The 21,140-nt window shown below is 45.9% G+C and overlaps 1 protein-coding gene and 1 long non-coding RNA gene across 7 annotated transcripts in view; one reads left to right on the top strand and one right to left on the bottom strand.

Moving 5' to 3' along the window:
- LOC135917229 (AB hydrolase superfamily protein YfhM-like) overlaps window positions 1-21,140 on the bottom strand; it is a 105,106-nt gene that overhangs the window by 17,999 nt on the left and 65,967 nt on the right. For 3 of the 6 annotated variants that reach the window (XM_065450768.2, XM_065450766.2, XM_065450769.2), the window contains 2 exons: window positions 17,847-18,076; window positions 4,714-4,847 (listed from right to left, as the gene is read on the bottom strand). In XM_065450768.2, coding sequence (XP_065306840.1) covers window positions 4,714-4,847; window positions 17,847-18,035 — 323 coding nt within the window. In that variant the 5' untranslated portion in view covers window positions 18,036-18,076. Of the gene's footprint in view, window positions 1-4,713; window positions 4,848-11,213; window positions 11,531-17,846; window positions 18,077-21,140 lie in introns of all 6 variants that reach the window. The other 3 variants (XM_070522547.1, XM_070522548.1, XM_070522546.1) reach the window with 2 other exon arrangements.
- Window positions 1-21,140, top strand: part of LOC139048103 (uncharacterized) — a 159,267-nt gene that overhangs the window by 75,724 nt on the left and 62,403 nt on the right. The window lies entirely within an intron of this gene.

Below are 21,140 nucleotides of genomic sequence, written 5' to 3'. Positions count from 1 at the left end.
ATAAAGGATAAACATAGAAAAACAGAAACAAGGAGATGTGATAAAAAATGAGAATTAAATAGAAAAGAGAAAGAAATTAATGGGGGAAAGAGCAAGAAAGCACGAGCGAATGATTAAATATGAAAGAGAAAGAAGATGTGAAAAAAAAAAACAGCGCTCTTCCACTCTGTGAAGAAGGATGAGCAGCGAAGCTGTGTATGTGGGCCACTTAATGGCAAACTGTACCTCCGCCGTGGATCGGCACGGCATTGCACTATCTTTGGGATCGGTCCACGCATGGGGAGTGCTTAATGCTTGCTTCACTTCCACCGCAAGTCGGCCCGGCATTCCACTAGGTACGTGATCGGCCCACGTATGGGGAGTTTTTCGCTTACGACATGAAAATTTTCTTGTATGATAGAAGTATACAGCTTCGCTGTAAAAAATTAAGAAGTGGCTTAAGAAGAACCCAGTCGATCAGGGAGAAGCGAAAGAACGCACAAGGAGCTCCGACACGATCGGCAAAGGACCGGTAGCAGATGGAAGAGTCTGCTACCGGTCCAGTTGGAACAGATGGAACAAGCGCAGCTACGATCTGCGAGTGCGGAGAAGAAAATGAACTGGAGGCCGGACGGAGCGCACGGTTCATGGAGGCGGCAGACGTTAGGTGACGTCAGTGCCCCTGTTGTCGTGGCGGCGACTGCTGAGCTGAGCGGGCTTAACACCAAGGACAGACACAGTTTTTCTCAGATCGTGCCTTCACCAAGTGCGCCTGCTGCAGCTGCGCTCCGCAGACATTGCTGTGCAGGTCGGGCAATTCAGTCGCAATGGTCGGAGGCTGTCTTCACTGTTAGGCCAGCTCAGCCAAGATGATGTTGGAGGCATCGATGCCAGGATACTCGACGCATCGGATAGCCGTGCGAGCTGTGCGTCGGATCCAGCGACGGCAATGCCACGCGGTAACGCCGAAGAACTGGTTCGAAATGCCCGCAATGTGTACCGTAAGCGGAGAATTTCAAGTTTTGGAGTAGTCGAGTGTAACGTTTTAACCACAGAACTTAAAGATACAGCTATTTTCGGAGATCGATATAATTGTATTTTCCTGACCTTCTCTCCTTTGTTTACTGATACATTCATCGCCTGCTGTTATTCTGGTGCGCTTTCCCTTAATTTTAAATGTTCAATTACGCCGTTTGTACTTGGAAGATGAATTGTATTCTTTTATATACTTTGTCTAATGTAAATTGCTTATTATTTCTAAGTGTGTTAAGCAGGTGCGTGTGTGTTACCTCAATTGTTTTGCTTCCTCTACTTATTTTTGTAATTAATTCCAAGATGTTGGAGCCGATATCAGAATGCTTTTTTCGCATATTTTACTCTGCGTTGTAGAAAAACAATAAAATTGAGTTCAAATTGACTACATCTAAATACCTTACACATAATATGGCTCTGGGTGTTACGTGTACATAGAATGTTTTTCATTAGTTCGCATTGCAAATAACTTGTAGAATATTAGACAATTGTTCTGTGTTAATGAATTTTTTTCAAATTATGTTGAATGTACTTTGAGTTTATTTCCGAGATAAACACTTACCGTAATTTAGAAAAATTTCCAGTAACTAATCATGACAATTAGTTTCTGTTACAGGACCACTCCACTACTTTCAACTATTTCCACTATCCAGGATCTGTGCAACGTGGCTACTTCCTCTTAGCCGACACAAGAGTTTCAGATCGTTATATAAAAGGAGGCATTGGAGTCTCGCGAACTTCCGCAACGTCCAACCTCGTCAATTCAATGGTGACTATGACGCCGTAGTCATACCATCATCACTACTGCGTCGTGATCATACAAGTGCCGTCATGCATTCGTTGTCATACCCCGGTAGTAATGTCGTCGTGATCGTTCCACCGTCGTCATTTTAGCTTCGTCATCCCATTCTCGTTATGCTGTATCGTCAGCACATCTTCGGCAAAGAGTCGTCGTCATACAGTAGCTGTTAGGCCACGTTACGCCATCGTTGTCACGCATTCGTCGACCTGACACTGTTGTCATCCCAATGTTATCATGCTGTCGTCACTGTTGTCGGTATGCCATCGTAGCCCTTTTAGATTCGTTAGTGCACAGTCGTCATAGAAGTGTCGTCATGCAGTAATTCTGATGCAATCCTTGTTATGCCATGGCGGTCATTCCACCAACATCATCACTCCAGCTACGCCCGATTCTCGGCATACAACCGTCGTCCCTCCATCGTTCTTTTACAGTCGTCGTCGTACCATCGTCGCTATATCGTCGTCGTGATTTCAGATTCATCCTATTATGGTCATGTCAATGCCATTGCTGCGCCAATGTTTGCTGAGTAAGCTATCCAGCACTCGATCACTGGAGAGTAGCTTAGTAGTTTAAGCGAGAGTGCTCTAAAAGATCATTTGCACTGGAATGTCACGGAGGCCATAGTACCATAAGACCCCCCCCCCCCCCTCCCCCAGTCGTTCGCCGAGCTTGCCACCGAGAAAGAAAACTCCTAGTGCGCAGCATACAGCTAATGCCAAAGTATTCGCGTTGCGCACTAGCAACCATCTTGCGAGTTTTTCACCCATGTGTCGCAGTTCTTGCATGTCCAATATTTCAGTCGATTTTGCATATAGGACCGCCATAAATAGCAAACAAACAATTGTAGATAATCTAAAGATCTTTAATGAGAAGTTCTTCAAGTTGCATTTTTGCACGCAATTAAACGTACAAAATGTAAACACTCGCAGCTTGAAAGGGAAAATGTATACTAGAGCATAAATAGTCTACGTTGCGGAAAGAAAATTGAGGCCTTCCTCTGGGCAAGGCTTCTTTCTTTCAATTTTTTTGCAGATATTGTTTTGCTCTTAAGGATACAGTTATAAGAGTGCTCACGTAGACAAGGATTTTTCGTGCAATATCTAGGGAAGGCATCTTTATAGAGCCACTAAATTGCATCGGGCAAAAACATGTGGAAGGTTGAAGTTTTTGGCTGGCGCGTGTGGCGTTAAATGACAGAAGCAATACTGACACTGCAATATCGTCTAAGTGTAATGTTATTATATCTCTATTCTGGTTACGAGAATAGCTAAGTATTCTATGCAAGATCCGGTAAATTCAAAGGTTGATTATCTACAACAAAAAGCAAGTGTTCAGAAACGTGTGAAATGACAGAAACGTCTACTTCGTAATGTTGCATAGTAGAAAGTGGGCCGAAGAAACATCTCTAGGCAGCTTTACTCTCGCCTTAGTGATGTCTAAAAAGATGTCTGAGAACAAAAAGGGCATTCGAGCTAATTAGTTTACAAAAGCAAAGCCTAACTGCCTGAAAGAGAACAAGGCGGCTAAGCAAGGTCAGCAAACTGTTGATGCAAAGCTGGGAATTTCTTTCATGACAATATCTTCATAATATTTAGTTTTGGCTGGGAAACACCAATATTATAGGCAGCTAAATATAGTTTTGTTGCAGTCGCAGTGTTTTTCTAGAGACCAAATGACAGCCTATGTTTTCGAAAGTATCGGAACAATATTTAATCGACAAGCACCTATGTGAATTTCACCACTGTGGCCGATCGTTCGGTTTGCAGTAAGAAAATCGTCCCTACAAGGAATACCTCCACACAATTACATTGTTGAGTTATATCAGTACTGTACGATCTCATGAACATGCCGCAGACTTCTGCCGATTGTGCAAGCGTGGTAAGATCGTAAATACTCTCGTGATTTCACACTGGTGATTTGCCTACCTACAGCTACATTGAATGTGAAGCTCCAATCGACCAACGTTCCCGCCTAATCTTGATGTATGATATAGGTAATGGTTTGTCTATTGAGTCTTTTCACGACTAGCGGTTATAAACGGTGTTCATACTAGAAACAGTGTAAGTGTATGTGAAGAGGTAAGATTGTAACGGTATTTGCTACTTCATATACGGTGTTTCACATACCTTGAGCCAAACTTTAAATATATGCAGGTTTCGCGTAGCTGGACGGAACTAAAGTGATGTTGCTTGTGGTCGCTTGGGAATACTCAGAATATTTTTGCATACCGCCTAAATAGGTAGTTAGTCTTATTTAATTGTACAACTTCTCAAATTTATAATTAGACAAAAAGTGCCAATGAGTAAATTGTAGAGCAACATGAGAAACTACTGATACAGCTTTCTGTTTCTCAATAAGTCCTACATAACAGTGTTTTTCCCAGGGTGAGAGATGCCCGTGAATACACGAAAATTGCCTTGAGCGGCCCGGCGCGTGGCAATCGCCCTCGTCATTTAGGCTGCCGCTGTAGCTAACACCGGTAAATGCATGCCGCAAAATAGCTTAGCAACGTGAAAAACGATTTATCAAGTTAGGTAATAAAGGCATGGCTTTAACTTCGACGCTTCTCTTTCTTGCCCGAGTTCGAGAACTCCTTTGGCAAGCATTGACCCTTATGTGGAACATATAATTGAACAAAAGCCCTGAGATTGGGGCATGGTAATATTTCCTCCTGGAAAACTGGCTCAAATACAGGAGTTCTGGTTACCAAAGGGTTTACCTGACGTAGAAGAGCAATGTAACATTGCTCTTCTACGTCAGGGCTCAAATATTTATGCATGGATGTTTCTGTCGCACTGATAAATTAAAGACCGGCCCCACTTTGTTCATATTTTTTGCCAGAGCTGGCACTTTGTTGTGGGACGCTGTCGACAAATGATTTGATCTGATGTTGTACTTACCAGAATTCGTTGCTTAGTTCCGGTATCAGCCTGTTCCATATGAACCAGAAATCAAGAAAACCATGCAACATAAGCAACACTGGGCGCTGTCTATCTTCATCGCAGCCCTTTGTCACATAGTGGAAAGAAATGTTCTGAAAAGAAATGTAAAGAGTAAAGAATTTTAACATGTAAACTCAACAACATTTTTTTATTGCTGTGAAAAAACCTACGACTTAACGGTTCGGGCGCGTCTTGCCCACCTATCGCGCCTCTCCAATTGCACCAAAAATCAGTTAAAACTCTAGTCCAATGTCCGGGACGGTGAGGGCCGTGGTCAAAACGCGGCTACATGGGCTTGGCGAGGACCCCGGCCCAGGACAAATGGGAGGGACAGGCATATACAGCAATGTAAGGATGCATGCAAGGCCAAATACATAAAAAATTAGAAATTGCGCATGACAGACTAAACAATAATCTCAGACATATTGTGAGCGCAGATCCAAAATAAACATAATTACAGTGCATGGTATTAATGCTAAAGGCAGTCGATGAATACACTATATTGACACGTGTACTTGTATTTATCGGGCGACACGCTTCCCCGCCTAACAAATGTTATCGCACAGCGCAAGACGCGCCTGCATGTATTGGAAGTTTCTGGAATGTTATCCATGGTTTCATCCGCTGTCTGTGACCGAGTCTTGTCTAATCTAATTGCATGTGTGCGGGACGCGAATAATGTAGAACTTTGTGGAATGCACGCGGGTCCCAGTGATTACTCTGGAACATTCGACGACTGATGTATAAAAGCCGATGCGCTTGACCCCCTCATCAGATTTTCTGACGATCGCCGAGTGTATTCGCCGCTATCGTTCTTGGAGTGTAGCCTGCCTTTGAGGGCACAAGTTGTCCCAATAAAATGCTAGTTTCGTTAACCAAAGTTTTGCTACCTCCTTCACCGTCACTACCACGTGACATCTGGTGGAGGTGCTTTACGTTCATGTACCACTGTACATCCACTGTACATGTACCACTGTACATGTAGCACTGTCATCGCTGCCGCTGGAGACGTGACGAGATACTAAGTGATGTTCGGAGCGTGCCGCGTGCATTTCCTTGTCGGCTGACAGAGCCTGTCTTGTGTAAAGAACTATTGTCGAGAAGAAACACTTTCAGCTCAATGCCTAAACCTAAAGTATTCTTTTATCCTTATCCGTTTCTTTCACCGTGTTCGACTCGCATGGTCATTATATTGAGTGTTCTGTTTTCCTTTCGCGCCAAATAAAGACCGAGCACGTTGCGCGCACAGTTCGGTGTCCCTTTCTTATCGCTGCGTGTTACGGTAACACACACAGCGTAACGGTAACACACGGTGTTACGGTAACACACACACACAAATATACGTGCACGCACTAAGTACCCCGGCTTTTCGAAAGAACGAAAGAAGCATGTCGTCAAAAGAAGTTCGTAGAACTCGAATGTGGCCAATGAAAGCTCAGAGTTTGGCGGTGCACAACGCTTAATAAGGAACATCGGCTCACTTCCCGCAGTAACAATGGAATACGCACACCGCCTCTGACCGTAGCACTCTTCCCGACAATGCGGCCAGCGCGCGCCGCCGTAGCAGACGACGCAGATCACGATTCCGCCCCTAGAGCGTCTGCGCCTGCGCGAGTTGCTTCGTCCGCGCGACTCCAGCGCTCGCCGCATCGCCGATGCCACGCGCTCCGAGTTTTCCCCTAAAGGGCAAGAGCCCCGAGAAAGAGGAATGGCGCCCTCTCGCGAGTGACGTCACGGCCAGGACGCCGCTCGCTCCGGCTCGCTCGGCTGCCGCGCGCGCTTGTTCCCTTCGTGTATGCTTGGGGTATAGGTGGCTCGAGCCGTACGTATTGAAGAATAAGTCGGCTTCTTTCAGCTGCCATACCTTAACCACAGTTTCTTCTTCAAAAGCGTGTGAATCGAGAAACTTTGCGGCTTGGATATCGCAAGCTAAGTAGCGTTAAAGGGGTCTGCTAGTTTTTGCAATGGATATATGCGCCGTGTCTATCGGTAAATTTTGACTAAAAAAAGAATATCTGCAAATTCAACGCGCGAAGTTGTGTATGATGCTTCGCTAAACACTTAACATTCCTTTAGTGTTTAGCTATGAGAGGTATTGCATTTTACGTGGAAGAAAAATTTGGTAATTGGTGTCAACATGTTATCCGATGTTAGAAAGACACTGCCCAGCGAAGCTGTCATCATGATTCCTATTACTCTGGTGTGTTCTATTCAAATATGGTCATTCATTAATGCGTAAAAAAATAGTTAGGCGTGCATTTCTTATGAAAATGTTTGCTGCTACTTTCATGCCCCTCTGAAACAGGCCTCCAAAAAACGAATTGCTCATGGCTGCTAACACGACGGCGCGTCATGTAGAGTATTTACATAGTTAATTCACAAACACCATAGTAGCAATCACCTGAGAGAAAAGTTTCGTTGTTTAGATCTTCATCACTTCATCACAATTGAGATTTCATAACTCAATTGAAAGTGATGAAATGTATCATAGTGGCCCTCAGTAGCCTTTATCGACAATATGGCACACCCCTGATCACGTAACGGTAGCAATCGACTGTCCGTATGGCGAGGCACGCTATGTTCGCGAAACCCATCAGTTCACTTCAACTTCGAATTAAAACCATAAAGCATTTTTTTACAGCGCCAACTGGAATGGCTAAAGTATTCTCGAGCTACTACTACGCAGCTTAGATTGCCTACAAAAGGAAAATGCAAGCACCTTTTGTCTCACCATGTCTCGATCCAGCGTTATTTAATTATACAAACGGATAACTATTCCCTTCGTCGGTACAAAAAAGAGAACCTTGCAGGCTAATTTAAGTTTGCTCCAATCCAATCGCAAACATTCATAAAGAAAACACCACAAGCCTTGCATATACTTTCACTTGATTTCTGACCCTCCACAGGGGAAATTTCGATATCTTCAATATGTCCCATACTACTAGTCATTGACGCTTCGACTGCTTTCTGGCTGCAGCTATGCGGTCCAGCAGGCATACTTCACTAAACAAATTGGGCCGAGCAGCCTGTGTCAGTTTGCCAAACAGATTCGTCATGTATATTCCTCAAGCAACAAGCACCAGTAAATTTCTCAGGTGAGTTTGATTTGATTTGATTTATTAATTTCCATTTACACACACACATGTACAGAGGAGTGGTAAATGGAGGTGGATGAGGGAAAAAAGCCGCACAGACACGGCTTGAGGTAACCTCACCCTCTTAGGTACAATATGGCTGCATGGGGTAACACATCAAGCGCCATATAAATTACATTCATATAGTGGCCATAAAACATTGCAGTTATACAATATATGAAAGCACAGTGAAATATTTCCACGATAACAATGCAAAACACACTGCGGCATTGAAATAAATAAATGATATACACTTGGTAACATAGACAAAAAAAGAGGAACATAACATGCATTATTAATCATTAACAAACGCGCTCTAAAGAGGTGAGTTGAACGTGTAGCACGGAAAAGGGAATATATATTGGTACGTTCCTATTTGTACTCTGTAAATAGCTGTAAGCCTTCATTAACTTTACTTCAAATTTCCGCCGCTTAAAAAAAATAAACCCGTGAAGAACCGCCCAATGTTGACAAGCAGTTAAAGAAGCAAATGAGGCGTGTAGAATCTAAGCCAGTATTAGTTAAGTCACCGTGCTACTGCCGAGCGTTTCTGTGAGGAAATGCAAAAATTCGATATTATACCATGAACTACTCGTCGTGAGCAAACCTGTTTTAGCGGAATAAAATCAACGTAACTGCTGTAGAAGTCATATATAGCCAGCTTTGTGACATACTTGTTGCACCGCGGCAGGTATGGTATCATAACTGGATTCCTATAGGTTATGCTTTTGCGATTGTCGATCCGCGCATGAAAAACCCGCAATGGGCTGGTCTGCGTCGCTTCGGCTGGCACTGTAGCGTTGCCTTCGAGAGCTGCATTGTTGTCTAAAAAATTAGCTCTTTGAATAAATGTTCGCAAAGGAAGACGTCGCAAAAATATATTTGAGACGACCACCATAAGTATACAAGGAGAGAGAACGAGGGCGAACAAACGAAAACACCGCAGAAAGCGCCCGGAAAACGCCCGAACTGTAGCAGACGACAGGCGCGAGTCCGTGCCCTGACGTCACGCGAGCGGCGCTCGCAGCGCCGCTCGTGTTCGTTCTCGGGGCTAATAGTCCGGCGTAACGCGCGCGCGCGGCCACGCGCGGCGCGGATAAGCGACGTCGGTGAAAAGCGCGCACTCTACATTCCAGCGTCCCGGCGTAGCCGGCGTGCTTAGGCGCGCTTGGCGAGCACAACGCCGCCGGCGCGGACATAGAGCGTGTTCTATTTCACGCGGCTGCCGCTAGACCAGAATGCACTGCGCGCTGCAGCGGCAGCGAGCAGAAGGCAGAATGGCGGCCTGCGGTGCGCGTACTGACAGTGCGGCTGTGGTTTTTTGAACATCCGTGTGGGATGACAGCGCGAGTGAGGACGCCTGCTTGAAGCGATTTGCAACCTTCCATGTGTATACGATGTGAAAAGCATGGACCACCGCGACACAGAGCGCAAGAACAACGCGTGGGAAGCTATACGAAAGCAGTGTGGTCTCGCCACAGGTAAGCTGCATTTCGCAGCTCCTGTACTAGCTGGTGGTAGTCGCCGAGTTGAGGGCGCTTGTCGAATAGCTTTCGCATGTACATACATGGTCCGCTTCCGTTTTTGACGTAGCCGAAGTACTAGCAACATGAGTGCGATGTTCTGGCTGTCAGGCACGGCGGCCGCATTTCGATGGGGGCGAAATGCGAAAAACACCCGTGTGCTTAGATTTAGGTACACGTTAAAGAAGCCCAGGTCAGAAAGAAAGTGGTTTTCGCACGTAAAACCTTATGTTTTTTTTTTCTGGCCGTCAGGACAAGTTAACACCATCCCGCAAAAGTTTTCATTTTAGCGCACAAACAGCGCGCGGAACGAGAAGCGCGCGCGCTACCCGAACGACGCGCATGCGCCATGTAAACAGCTGTTCGCCGCGGCGAAGTTGCGCTCCCGGACGCACAGATGGCGCCAGCCTCGAGCTGCGCGCGCACGCCGAACTCTAGAGGAAGCAAATTTCTTGCACCCCTGGCGTCGCTAGCGCAGCGTATCCGACTTCGCCTGCCGCGGCCTGGCGCGCCGAGAACGCCGGACTATATCTTGGCCTTAAGTGTGAAAGAGACTGTACATCGACGTCGAACACAAGACCTGGGATGCCATCCCGCCGTACGTAACCTTCGCTTACAACAGGGCGGTGCAAGAAACAACAAAGATCACCCTGTTGAGGCTGGTTTACGGCAGGAACCCGACGACGACGCTCGACGACATCACTTACGGGGAGAATCTTGACGTCGCTACCTATCTCCTCCGCGGCGAAGAAGCCCGACAGCTCGCCGCCTACGGATCAACAACCAGCAGCGTACCGCCAGCCGACACTACAACCTCCGATGACGCTTCGTCGAGTACCAGCCAGGCGACCGCGTTTGGGTTTGGACTCCGATACGCCGGCGAGCACTGAGTGACAAACTATTGCGACGCTATTTCGGACTCTACAAGGTTATTCGACGTATTGGCGCACTGGACTATGAGGTCGTGCCAGACGACATTTCGCATTCACAGCGGCGCCGCGCACGATCTGAAGTGGTCCACGTGGTGCGTCTTAAACCCATTTACGGACGCTGACGAACTTTCTTATTTTGTTTTTTTTTTGCTGAGAGTGCTTTTCTTTATTGCTTTTGTTTGTTTGCAGCATCGGGTGGATGCTTTTTAAGAGGGGGGCATTGACACGTGTACTTATCTTTATCGGATGACACGTTTCCCCGCCTAACAAATGTTATCGCACAGCTCAGGACGCGCCTGCATGTATCGGAAGTTTGGGGAATGTTATCGATTGTTCCATCCGCTGTCTGTTACCGAACCTTGTGTAATCTTATTGCATGTGTGCGCGACGAGAATAATGTAGAAGCTTGAGGAAGGCACGCGGGTCCCAGCGATTACTCTGGAACATTTGACCACTGATGCATAAAGCCGACGCGCTTGACCCGCTCATCAGATTTTTCGACGATCGCCGAATGTATTCGCCGCTATGGTTTTTCGAGTGTAGCCTGCTTTGGAGGGCGCAAGTGCGCCCAATAAAGCGCTAGTTTCGTTGATCAAAGTTTTGCTGCCTTCTTTACCGTCACTACCACGTCACAATATTCTAATAAATGCAACATCAGCAGTAAGCGTACAACATACAAAAAATACAAATGAGATGGTCCGAATCGCCCGGTGTCGGAGAAAAAAAATATGCAACAAGAATTACTTCAATAATAGCATAAGAAAAGCGGTAAAGTGTCAAAACGACTCGTTGAGTTCACAAAGAGGGCTCATACCCTAGAGAGGATTAAAACCGCTGAGAGGTTTGCAAAGCGGACCTTTTTTGCGGACCTTTTTTGTGCCTGTCTTTGTGACCATGGCTGCCGCTTGCTGCTGCTGTGGCTGCTCATGCATTCTTGCCCAAGAGCGCACACTCGGCTGCAGGATGGTGGCCACACCGCTGGGGGAGACCGTGAGGAGGCCGGGACGCCTAGAGCCGCAATGATATGGGACTGACGCCACTGGAGGAGATGGCCTCATGTTGGGCATGCATTGCGCCGCCTGGAAACCACGTTCACCGACGCATCTGCACGTCCAAGGGCAGGTCTGATACCTTAAGGAAACGGCGCCGAAAGCCAGCTTGCCTCTTTCAAGACCTGTAACGCTGGCTGCGTTCAAAGGTACATTGCAATGCGGAGGTTGTTCGGGGAATCTTTGAAGCAGATGGCAAAGTGCGCATGAACAATGCCTCGTAAGCTTCGCTTTATATACGAGTAGATTACAACCAGGCACACTAGATCTGCTGCCTTTTAGGGCTATAAAACGAAGGCTACAGGAACAAAGTGCACCAGTGGCACCACTGCTAAAATTAGTTCCACAATGGCGTTCACGTTTTTACAGCGAAGCTGTATACCTCTACCATCCAAGGAAAGTTTCGTGTCATAAGCAAAAAAATCCCAATACGTGGGTCAAACCCGGACATAGAGCAATGCCGCGCCGACCCGCGGCGGACGTGAAGCAGGCGTTAAGCTATCCTCATACGTGGGCCGATCCCGAAGATAGCGCAATGCCGGGTCGACGCGCGGTGGAGGTGCAGTTCGTCATTAAGAGGCCCACATACCAAACTTCACTGGTCATCCTTCTTCGCAGAGTGGAAGGGAACTGAGTTTCTTTACGTGCAAAATAGAGAAGAGAATTGTTTCATTTATTTCCAGCACATCATTTGAAACGATACGTGGAATTCTCCACATACAACGAATATTTTAGTGCTTTTTGTTTACAATTCCCTTTTCAGTTCTCGCAAACGCGACACTGTCGCACGTTTTACGCTTTCCTCAAATGCAGAATACATCCCGAGTTAGCATCCGCGTCTTCTGATTAGCGCTCACCGCTTTTCATCACGCATGCTTGGTCTGAAAGAATGATGACAACCATCAGCAAGAAATGACTGTTGAAGCACACAAAATAAGTGTGTGCAACATCTACGCGGAAAGTAGGCAAACCCATAAGGAAAGCACAGTCGTCGCCATGTAAGAAAGACTCAGCGGCTGACCGATCCCGATTAAGCTTGATTCGGATACGTGCACTTCTATACAGTCACTGTCGAATCGTGATCGCGATCCGTGAAAGGCGATCATGTTTCTGGATCACGAATGCAGGCAATTCCTCCCTAGAGGGAGAGTCCGCTTTCTATAGCACAGTATTGTGAAAACTGCAGAAACTGTAAGTGACGGTAGCTCAATAAACAGATCGTTCAAGAACAATTTATTCAGCAATAGTGAGCTGTGAAATTGAAAGATTGTCCAAGTTCCTAAATTAAACAACTTTTAGAAACTATAACACGCATTTTACAACTGATGATGAATATTACGATTCGATACTATCCCCTTTAAGACGGGGCGGGGACTAATCGTCACCTAGCCGGCTTGAGTTACTCAGGTATGTTATCGATGATTTAATTTTTAATATTCTTGTGTACATCTATTTATTCCTATCTACCTTATTGTGCCATGCCTGTATGTGATCTGGTCGTATCAGTTTCTTCCCTAGTTTTTTTCCACCAATACTCTAACCCCCGTATGCAGAAATGCAACTTAAGTCGAAGCACATGCTTGACTTGATTTAGATGACGCCTGGCGTTAACGTGCCCAAAGACGCTCACTGCGTTTCCTTCAGCGCGTTCCCGATAGGCGTCACTCAAATCAAGTCAAGCATGGGCTTCAACTTAAGTTGCATTTCTGCATACGGGGGTAAACGTCTCCAGCTTATTTCGACTGCTGAGTGGTTGATACTTCGGTCTGCTCTAAATACAAGCGCTTCTGGAAATTGTGCGTTACGTACTGGTTTCGCTGTGTGAAACTCTTCGCATTCCATTAGGATGCGCAGAGTGGTCTCCGAATTTTCGCTGCAGCATACACATGCCTCATCTAATTGCGAATACTTGCTCCGGTATATTTTGTCCTTAGGCAACCAGCTCGAGCCTCAAATAGAAAAGCACTTCCCTTCGTGTTATGGTACAGATTCCGTCTTCTAATTAATTTTTTCTCATTATTTTCTATCTCCACGGTCTTTCTCGTTTCTGTGGATAGCATCGAATTCGCTACCTCTATTTATCGCTTTATTTCTATGGACTCAGCCGCCGCGGTTGCTCAGTGGCTTTGGTGTTGGGCTGCTGAGCACGTGGTCGCGGGATCGAATCCCGGCCATGGCGGCCGCATTACGATGGGGGCGAAATGCGAAAACACCCGTGTACTTGGATTTAGGTGCACGTTAAAGAACACTAGGTGGTAGAAATTTCCGGAGTCCTCCTCTACGGCGTGCCTCATAATCAGGTAGTGGTTTTGTCACGTAAAAACCCATAATTATTATTGTTCTATGGACACCTGGTTGTATATTTTCACTTTCAATGACCTTATGCATAATTGCCAACTTTCTTGACCTCTTCTTCCATTGCGCGTCTACGATTTTCAGGTAAAACTTCTGCGCTTTAGCCGCCCATTTATTTTTAGCCATGTTCCTGAGCTTCTCCTCAAAGCCCGCTGTGTGCGCCCGAATGCGCCCCGATTACAGCGCTCTCTTTAGTTATTTGTAAAAACATCGCCAGCGACGCGCCTTTCCTTCACTTACCAGAAAGAGCTTGAACATTTGCTCGGCTCTGACATTACCGGCAGCGGCTGGCGACGGCGCTCCAAAAAAGCGCTCCGTCAGCAGCCGCTCGCTCCTGTCGCCGAAGAACGCGCCGTCATCAGCCGTTTATTCCGATATGACGAGAAGAGCAATTTTTTTCCAGCGTTCAAGTCGATGCGGTATAGAAAAAATACACACAAAACATGCATCATACATCTTGAACCTGTGCGAGAGAGAGCATCATTTCTTACAACGCCGCTTTTCTTCCAAGCTGTGCCAGTGGCAAGATGCATGTGAGCGCGACTGTCTATTACTGCCGTGACGCGCAACCGTTTCCAAAGAATTTGTTTGCAGTGCCTAAAGCATGCCGTACTCAAGCGAGCAGAAGGCGAACATGGTCTGGCACGGGGTGACAAGAGGAAACCTGCCAAGGTATACCGAAATTGAAAATGTGGGGAAAGACCTAGCGCGAACACAATTATGAGGAGTTACTTGACGCAAAAAGGAACAGGTGGCTTCAAGAAGACGCGGCACAGAAAGGGCACCATCAGTGAAGAGGCTGAAGGAGACATTTTAGCTTTCATGTGTGCAAACCCTCATTCCAGCGTGCGTGATGTATATAAGCGGCAAGGTCGGCATTTCAAGGTCTTCAGTGTCAAGAGTTCTTAGGAAAGCTGAAATGCATCCCTATCACCTCCAACTGCATTAAAAGCTGCAAGAAATGAACTTTCAGTGGCGGCTTGATTTCTCAAATTGGATCCTTGTGAACAGTGACGGAATACCGGATTTTGTTGACAAAGTGCTCTGGACAGATGAGGCAACTTTCTCCAGAAATTCTCAAGTCAACATCCATAATGCGCATTACTGGAGCGATACGAACCCGCATTGGGTGGTGCAGACCAGACACCAGTACCAACGGTCATTCAGTGTGTGGTGCGGTATTTTTGACGGAAGAATAATTGGCCCCGTTTTTTTTTTACCACGTGCTCACTGCTGAGCGGTACGTGAACGACATCTTAGAAGACCAAGTCGAAGATTTTCGCTGTGATCTCCCTCTTGCGTCTTTAAAGCGAACTTGGTGTCAGCACGACGATGCACCAGATCACAACAACAGCCTTGCCCAAGCCTGATTTGACGAAGCCTTCAAACGCCAGTGGGTCGGGTGGCATGGACCAGTGGCATGGCCTGCAAGGTCACCGGACTTGACACCTCTTTACTTCTTGTGGGGACATGTGAAAGACCGAGAGCACCGCAAACCTACAACTATACCAGAAGCGCTAAAGGCATAGATCGATGAGGCCTGCAGCGAGATACTGTCTTGCGTCATCAAAAAAGCTACATCGGACGTGCTGAAAGGTACCAATACTGCATTATGGGAGAGGGCGACTTGTTTGAACACATTCTTTCGACAGTCATCACAGCGAATAAATCTCTACAACCGTTACCCATGAAAACAGCCATCTTTGTGAAACTTTTGTACGACGTGGAAAAGGCACGTAAGTTATATGAAATTACAAATTCTCTGTCGACAAGGAATGGAAAGGAAACTAAAAAGCAAACTGTCCGTGTCAGTTTACATTTCTTCCTTTTCTGACAACCAGCGTAATTCACACAACGTTATCAAGCTTGTTATAATGCTTGTTTGCTTGTTGGGGTCTTTCTCCCATATTCGAGCTCATGAGCTTGTCATTTTTCCTCCGTATGCATTCTGCTAGCGTGAGAGTGCAACTATCGCCGCAGAAACGGAAGCCGCGCTGTACTTCAACTGCCGCCCGAACCCACTGGAACCAAGCACAACGCGAAGCTCTGTCGTGGGCAGCACGAAAGACGTGAAGCGAGCGATGTTTTTTACCAAGCACTGTTGAGAGCCCTGTAATCGTGGCGCATTCGGGCACACAGAGCGCGCTGTCACGTGATATATATTAAACTGCGCGGGCTTTCGTTTTTCCCGAATAAAAATGGCCATGCTAAGTCTGGTTGGGCAATATTTGTGGAGCTCCACAACTTTCCTATTGACGTCTGAACGTTTCAAGCTATACTTCAAAAGTTAATTAATTTATGTCGGCTAATTACTCAAGAAAGACGAGCAAATAAATGGTACTGTAAGTTTAGATAAACGCTAACACCATCCACGCGATTTCTGTTCTGAAGAACGCATAGGCTTTTGAAAATCTTTGTCGTAGTTAGCTGTAGACACCCTGTATATAGCGATACTTTCTCAAAAGGAAATAACCTGTTGTAGGTTAGAGTGATCTTCTCTCTCCTGTCCCCTGTGGTGTCCTTGCGCTGGTAAGCATAGTTTAAAGCTTATTTAAACAAGTCGACGGACAACTAGCTTTAAGCTACCGTTCGATAGCCTTGACTTCTGCGTGCCGCAAGTCCCTGGAGCACATGATTCATAAGCAGATTTCCATTTTCTTAGACACCCAGTCGGTTCTCTCCCCAGACCAGCATAGCTGTAGGGGTGGTTTCTTTACTGCGAAACAACTTGCCGAAATCGCTCATGACTTTGCCTTAGCGACGAATAAGAGGTCCCACGCAGAAGCATTTTTTTTAAGTCTCGCATAGGCATACAACAAAATATATCTTCCTCAGCTGGCCCCGAAACTATGTCAAGAATTAAGGATGTACAACTTAGTCATTTGATCCAAACTTTCAGAATAAATTAGATTGTAAAATAGATCGAGTGATTGAATAGTGAAACACCTGGCAGATTTAGGTAAATTATAAAATATGTGTAATGACTCTAAGCAATAATAGCCCACTTTTGTTTGCTTATAAGGGAAATGATGAGGTAATACATGGGGTTTATGCGTTTAAGCATTTAGGTCTGCTTATAGCCAATAACATTTATTTTTATTAACATTTCGAGGCTATTTCTAAAAACGCAATGTTCAAATTTGACTACTTAGAAAGGTACCTTCGTGATGCGTTAAACAACGCTAGATTTGGCGCGTACATATCTCTTGTAATGCCAAGTTTACAGTACGCGAATGATATGCGGCACTCGTTTATCCAGGCAACCTTCACAAATTTGAGGAGTCCAAAGTAAGGCTATCAGATTTAGTTTCAATACTTATGGTACGACATCTTCTACCCACCTACTTACACGAGCTGCCTTGAAACGAATATGCGGAAAGAATAAGATCTCTCATCTTGAATTTGTGAAAAATTTTTCAAAGTAATTTAAGACGCCAACTATCAGATTATATCGTGATATATGGAATATTTCAATCTGCTCTTGATATGCCACTAAACATCGATATCCCTTTTCACTAGTTTCGTTTCAGAGTAGAAACAATGTTTTCATAGACTTCATCCCGTGAACATTAACGAATCAGAATTAGCTTAACCTATGAGCACTCACGGAATACAACACAAAGACTTGACGTTTTACTTGAGAAGGGACAATGTTGGTACTGTTTTTGTGATATTTCGTGACTCTTATAATACTTCGTTTTTGTAATTTTCCGGTAATATTTTGGGGCGCCTGATGGATTGTCTGGTTGTTGATATACTACTGTGATACTCAATTAAAGGCTTCATGTAGTTTTGTTGATTACGTGATGTTGTGATGTATTTCCTGTTCACTTTGCCTCTCTACAAGAACCTCTATCCTAGCAGTATTGTAAATATTATTATTAGTATTATTCGTGCAATAGCATCATAGGCAATTAGACGGGGAGATTGCTTCCAACAGCACCACATGCCCTGCCTACGCACAAAAGATTGTGTTCTTGTACCAGTTACACCTTAAAACAGGCAGAAAAATTTAATACGTCACCTTATCTCGTGAACTTGCATGCCGAGGGGCACTTACGTACCTTCAAGCACCGCACATAAACCGCAGAGACTTACCCCAATTGTCACGTTCAAGTGCTCTCCGTACTTCTCGTTATAAAATTCGTCCGGCACCGTCCGGTTTTGGGGAACGAGGATAGAGTTGCCATGTAGCAATATCTGAAACTTGACGTACGTGCTCATCCAGATGCCCATCGCAGTCGCGATGGCAAAGAACAGTGCCTGGCCAAATATAGGAAGTACCATTTCGTCCCGTAGTTATTCAGACGAATTTGCCTTGAAACACCCTGTGAAGATAAAGTAGCACCTTTGAAATGTATGGCTGTAAGAATATATAGCGTCTAGTCTCAAACAGTCCAAGTTGGATAGCGTATATGCGACACAGTGTATTCCTGTGATACACTGCGTTGGAAAATTTTTCTGATGATGAGCGCGGAGTCGCCTGTTTTCATATCGTTTGCTTCTCCTTAGTTGCGCACTAGCTCTAGTGCTACGCCGGCTCGCCAGTTCACGAAACTTGTTTTCGCGCAGTTTACTGGCCGGCATCGTTCACCCTTCACACATGAGCCTGGTAGCCGGTGGTGCAAAAGGTCCACCACAAGACGCGTAATCTATGCTGCTACTTAATGACCTCAACCTCGATGATGTAGAGAGTGGCTTCGAGAAGCTCGAGCTTTCACGAATATTTCTCGGATAATAGATAAGAGATAAAACGACGAATTCAATGACAGCAAAGCATCTGCTTTTACTTGGAGAGTATCATGGAGGACACCGTATTGCAGATTATCCTACTCTAGAATAATGTGCAGCAGCTGCGGTATTTCTTCTAAACTGTAGCTCGAGCGAAAGCGGTAATAACTATGGACGTCGCAGTAAAAACAGACATGCCGTGATATATTTATGGCAGCGCATCGTGTCCCCGGAGAATGTTCTAAAGAACACCGTGGAGTCAAACGTGGCTACGCGGAACCACACACCGACGTCTCCACTGGTGCGTACCAGTGGAGACGTCGAACGGTGCGTCGCACGGTGCGTACCAGTGGAGGCTGTTACACGAAACAAGCATTATATGACCGAGCAACCAGCATTGCCATGCTGAATTGATTTCTGGTGTTTTACGTGCCAAAACCATGGCTCGGTTGACCTACGCCGTAGTGGGGTGGGGGACTCCGGATTATTTTGACCATAACGGTAGCTTTGACGCGCCCGCATTGTACGGGGCACGGGCGTTCTTGTATTTCACCCCATCGAAATGCGGCCGGGATAGCATCCCGTGACCTTGTGCTTAGCAGCGCAACATCATAGCCGCTAAGGAACCGCGGCGCGTTCAGTGTATTACTCTTTAGCCCTGCATCCCGATTAAGGACGCTGTGTCCTGCCATCTCGACAATAGGTCGACAATGGCCACGAGTGGCGCCACGTCAAGCTATTTGAAAGGGTGCAGCCGACTCTCATGTTCCGTACGCAACGATACAGACAAGTCGTTTGAACAGCCAGCGAGCTGCGTGCAGCAGATTCAAAGTTGTTGGTAAAACACTTTAAGGAACACTGCAAGGACACGATCAGGAAGCACCCGAGATTGAGACAGCGCAGGATCTGGCTTCTAATGCAACATGCATTAAAAACTGAAAAAGACCAGGAGAATGCTGATAACGAGAAAATAAACAGAAGCAAATGTGTCCTTAGCAACAGTGTTTGCATCTAATTCGCTGCCAAGGACATAATAAACGCCAAGAAATACAAGCACCATAACGATAACAGTCAAACTAAACGAAATTAGTAAGATGCACTTTCGCTGGGAAATCTGCAAGTACAGCGGTACGAGCTTTGCTTGTTACGAACTAAGGTCTGGAAAGAACTGGCTATCAAATGTTGTATTGTGCCGGGCAATATAATTATTGGCGTGTTTAGCCGACTGCGAAAGGTGACCCGTTGCACGGATTTCCTGCCACGCAAGAAAATGATAGGCATGAGCCGCTTGTCGTGTGGTCTACAAGAACAGTGAGGATGTCACCTTTTTCGAGTACGTGCCCTGCTCTCAAGACAGAGATGTCGTTGGCTCACGTGAGAGGCTAAACTGCAACCTAATTATACAGGCGATCGTAAAATATGTTCTAGAGCACATGAGAGAGAGAGAGAGAGACAACGAGATGTTATTCAAGCAGAGGAGCTCAAGATCAATTGAACTTTTATTTATTCAGTTGCCAGCCAATTAAGCTCCCGCGCCGCTCGTTGCATCGCCTGACCTCGTCTTCCTTCCTTGGGCGATCGAGTCTATGTCACTGGCACTACAATGTCATAAAGAGGAACTTACAGCTATCTAGAACACCTACAATTAACGTAAAATGGAGAGTACATAAACAAACCCTTAACGAGAGGTGCTTTAGTGTAGAACACACACTCCCGTAAATATAGCCTCTCGAAAATGTCTGCATGTTTAAGGGAAAACAAGACCTTGCCTCAATGACTGAACTCCGCACATAAAAAGTCGCAGTTTCGCTGGAAAGGTGAAGCAGCTATTGCGATATCAAATTAGTAGGCAGCTTTACGAAGTAAATATAGTAACTTTATCGGCCGTACAAACCCGTAAACATTCGCTTACTAACTAAATTACCAACCATGATGTTGTGCGCACACAGGCAAACATACACGTATCTCGATGAGCACGGACACTCGCTGTCAAAACGCTGGCTTGCGTAGAGTGGTAGCAGCAGCGAACGAATTTACCTTTGTGCTGCCTGTTGCTTCATGACGAACAAAGCGGCGAGAACAAAGCTACTCCGAAGCTCATCCCAGATCGCTGTCAAGATAGGGTCCGCGCTGCCACGCTCAGCCGCCGGCAGAGTAGAACCTGCTCCCCCCCCCCCCCATGCCTTGAAGGTGGTGGAAGACAGCACGTTTACTTCCCGCCTTCCTCCCCCGCACGCTATCACTGGCACCTACAGCATACGGCGCGCGGCATGGTATTATCGCACATTGACTTAATACAGCACATCACGGTGACGCCGCCACACCGCCGACGACCGCAAAAATGCGCCTAGACTGTCCATGTCATTGCTATTCCAATATTATAAGTTTTTCGTGCCCTTCTAGCCATTGTTGATCCCCACAGAATTTTTCAGTTGATTTACAGCACAACTGGCTTCAAAGCAAAACAGAGGGACAAAGGACCAGCGCTAACAACTAATTTGATTGATAATAAATTATGGAAAACAATCGGTGTGGGCAAGCCACGAACCGCCGAATCCCGAAGCAAGTGTCTTCGGAAAGGGAAAGTCAGTACACTGACATGTCCCTCAAAGCGGTGCATTAAGGTTGCTGGGTTTCATGTCGTACTCGGGATTAAAGCTG

Source organism: Dermacentor albipictus, chromosome 7 (genome assembly GCF_038994185.2).
Source record: "Dermacentor albipictus isolate Rhodes 1998 colony chromosome 7, USDA_Dalb.pri_finalv2, whole genome shotgun sequence".
Classification (NCBI taxonomy): domain Eukaryota; kingdom Metazoa; phylum Arthropoda; class Arachnida; order Ixodida; family Ixodidae; genus Dermacentor; species Dermacentor albipictus.
Note: the sequence above shows the minus strand (reverse complement) of the source record. Positions and strands in the feature narration are given on the sequence as shown.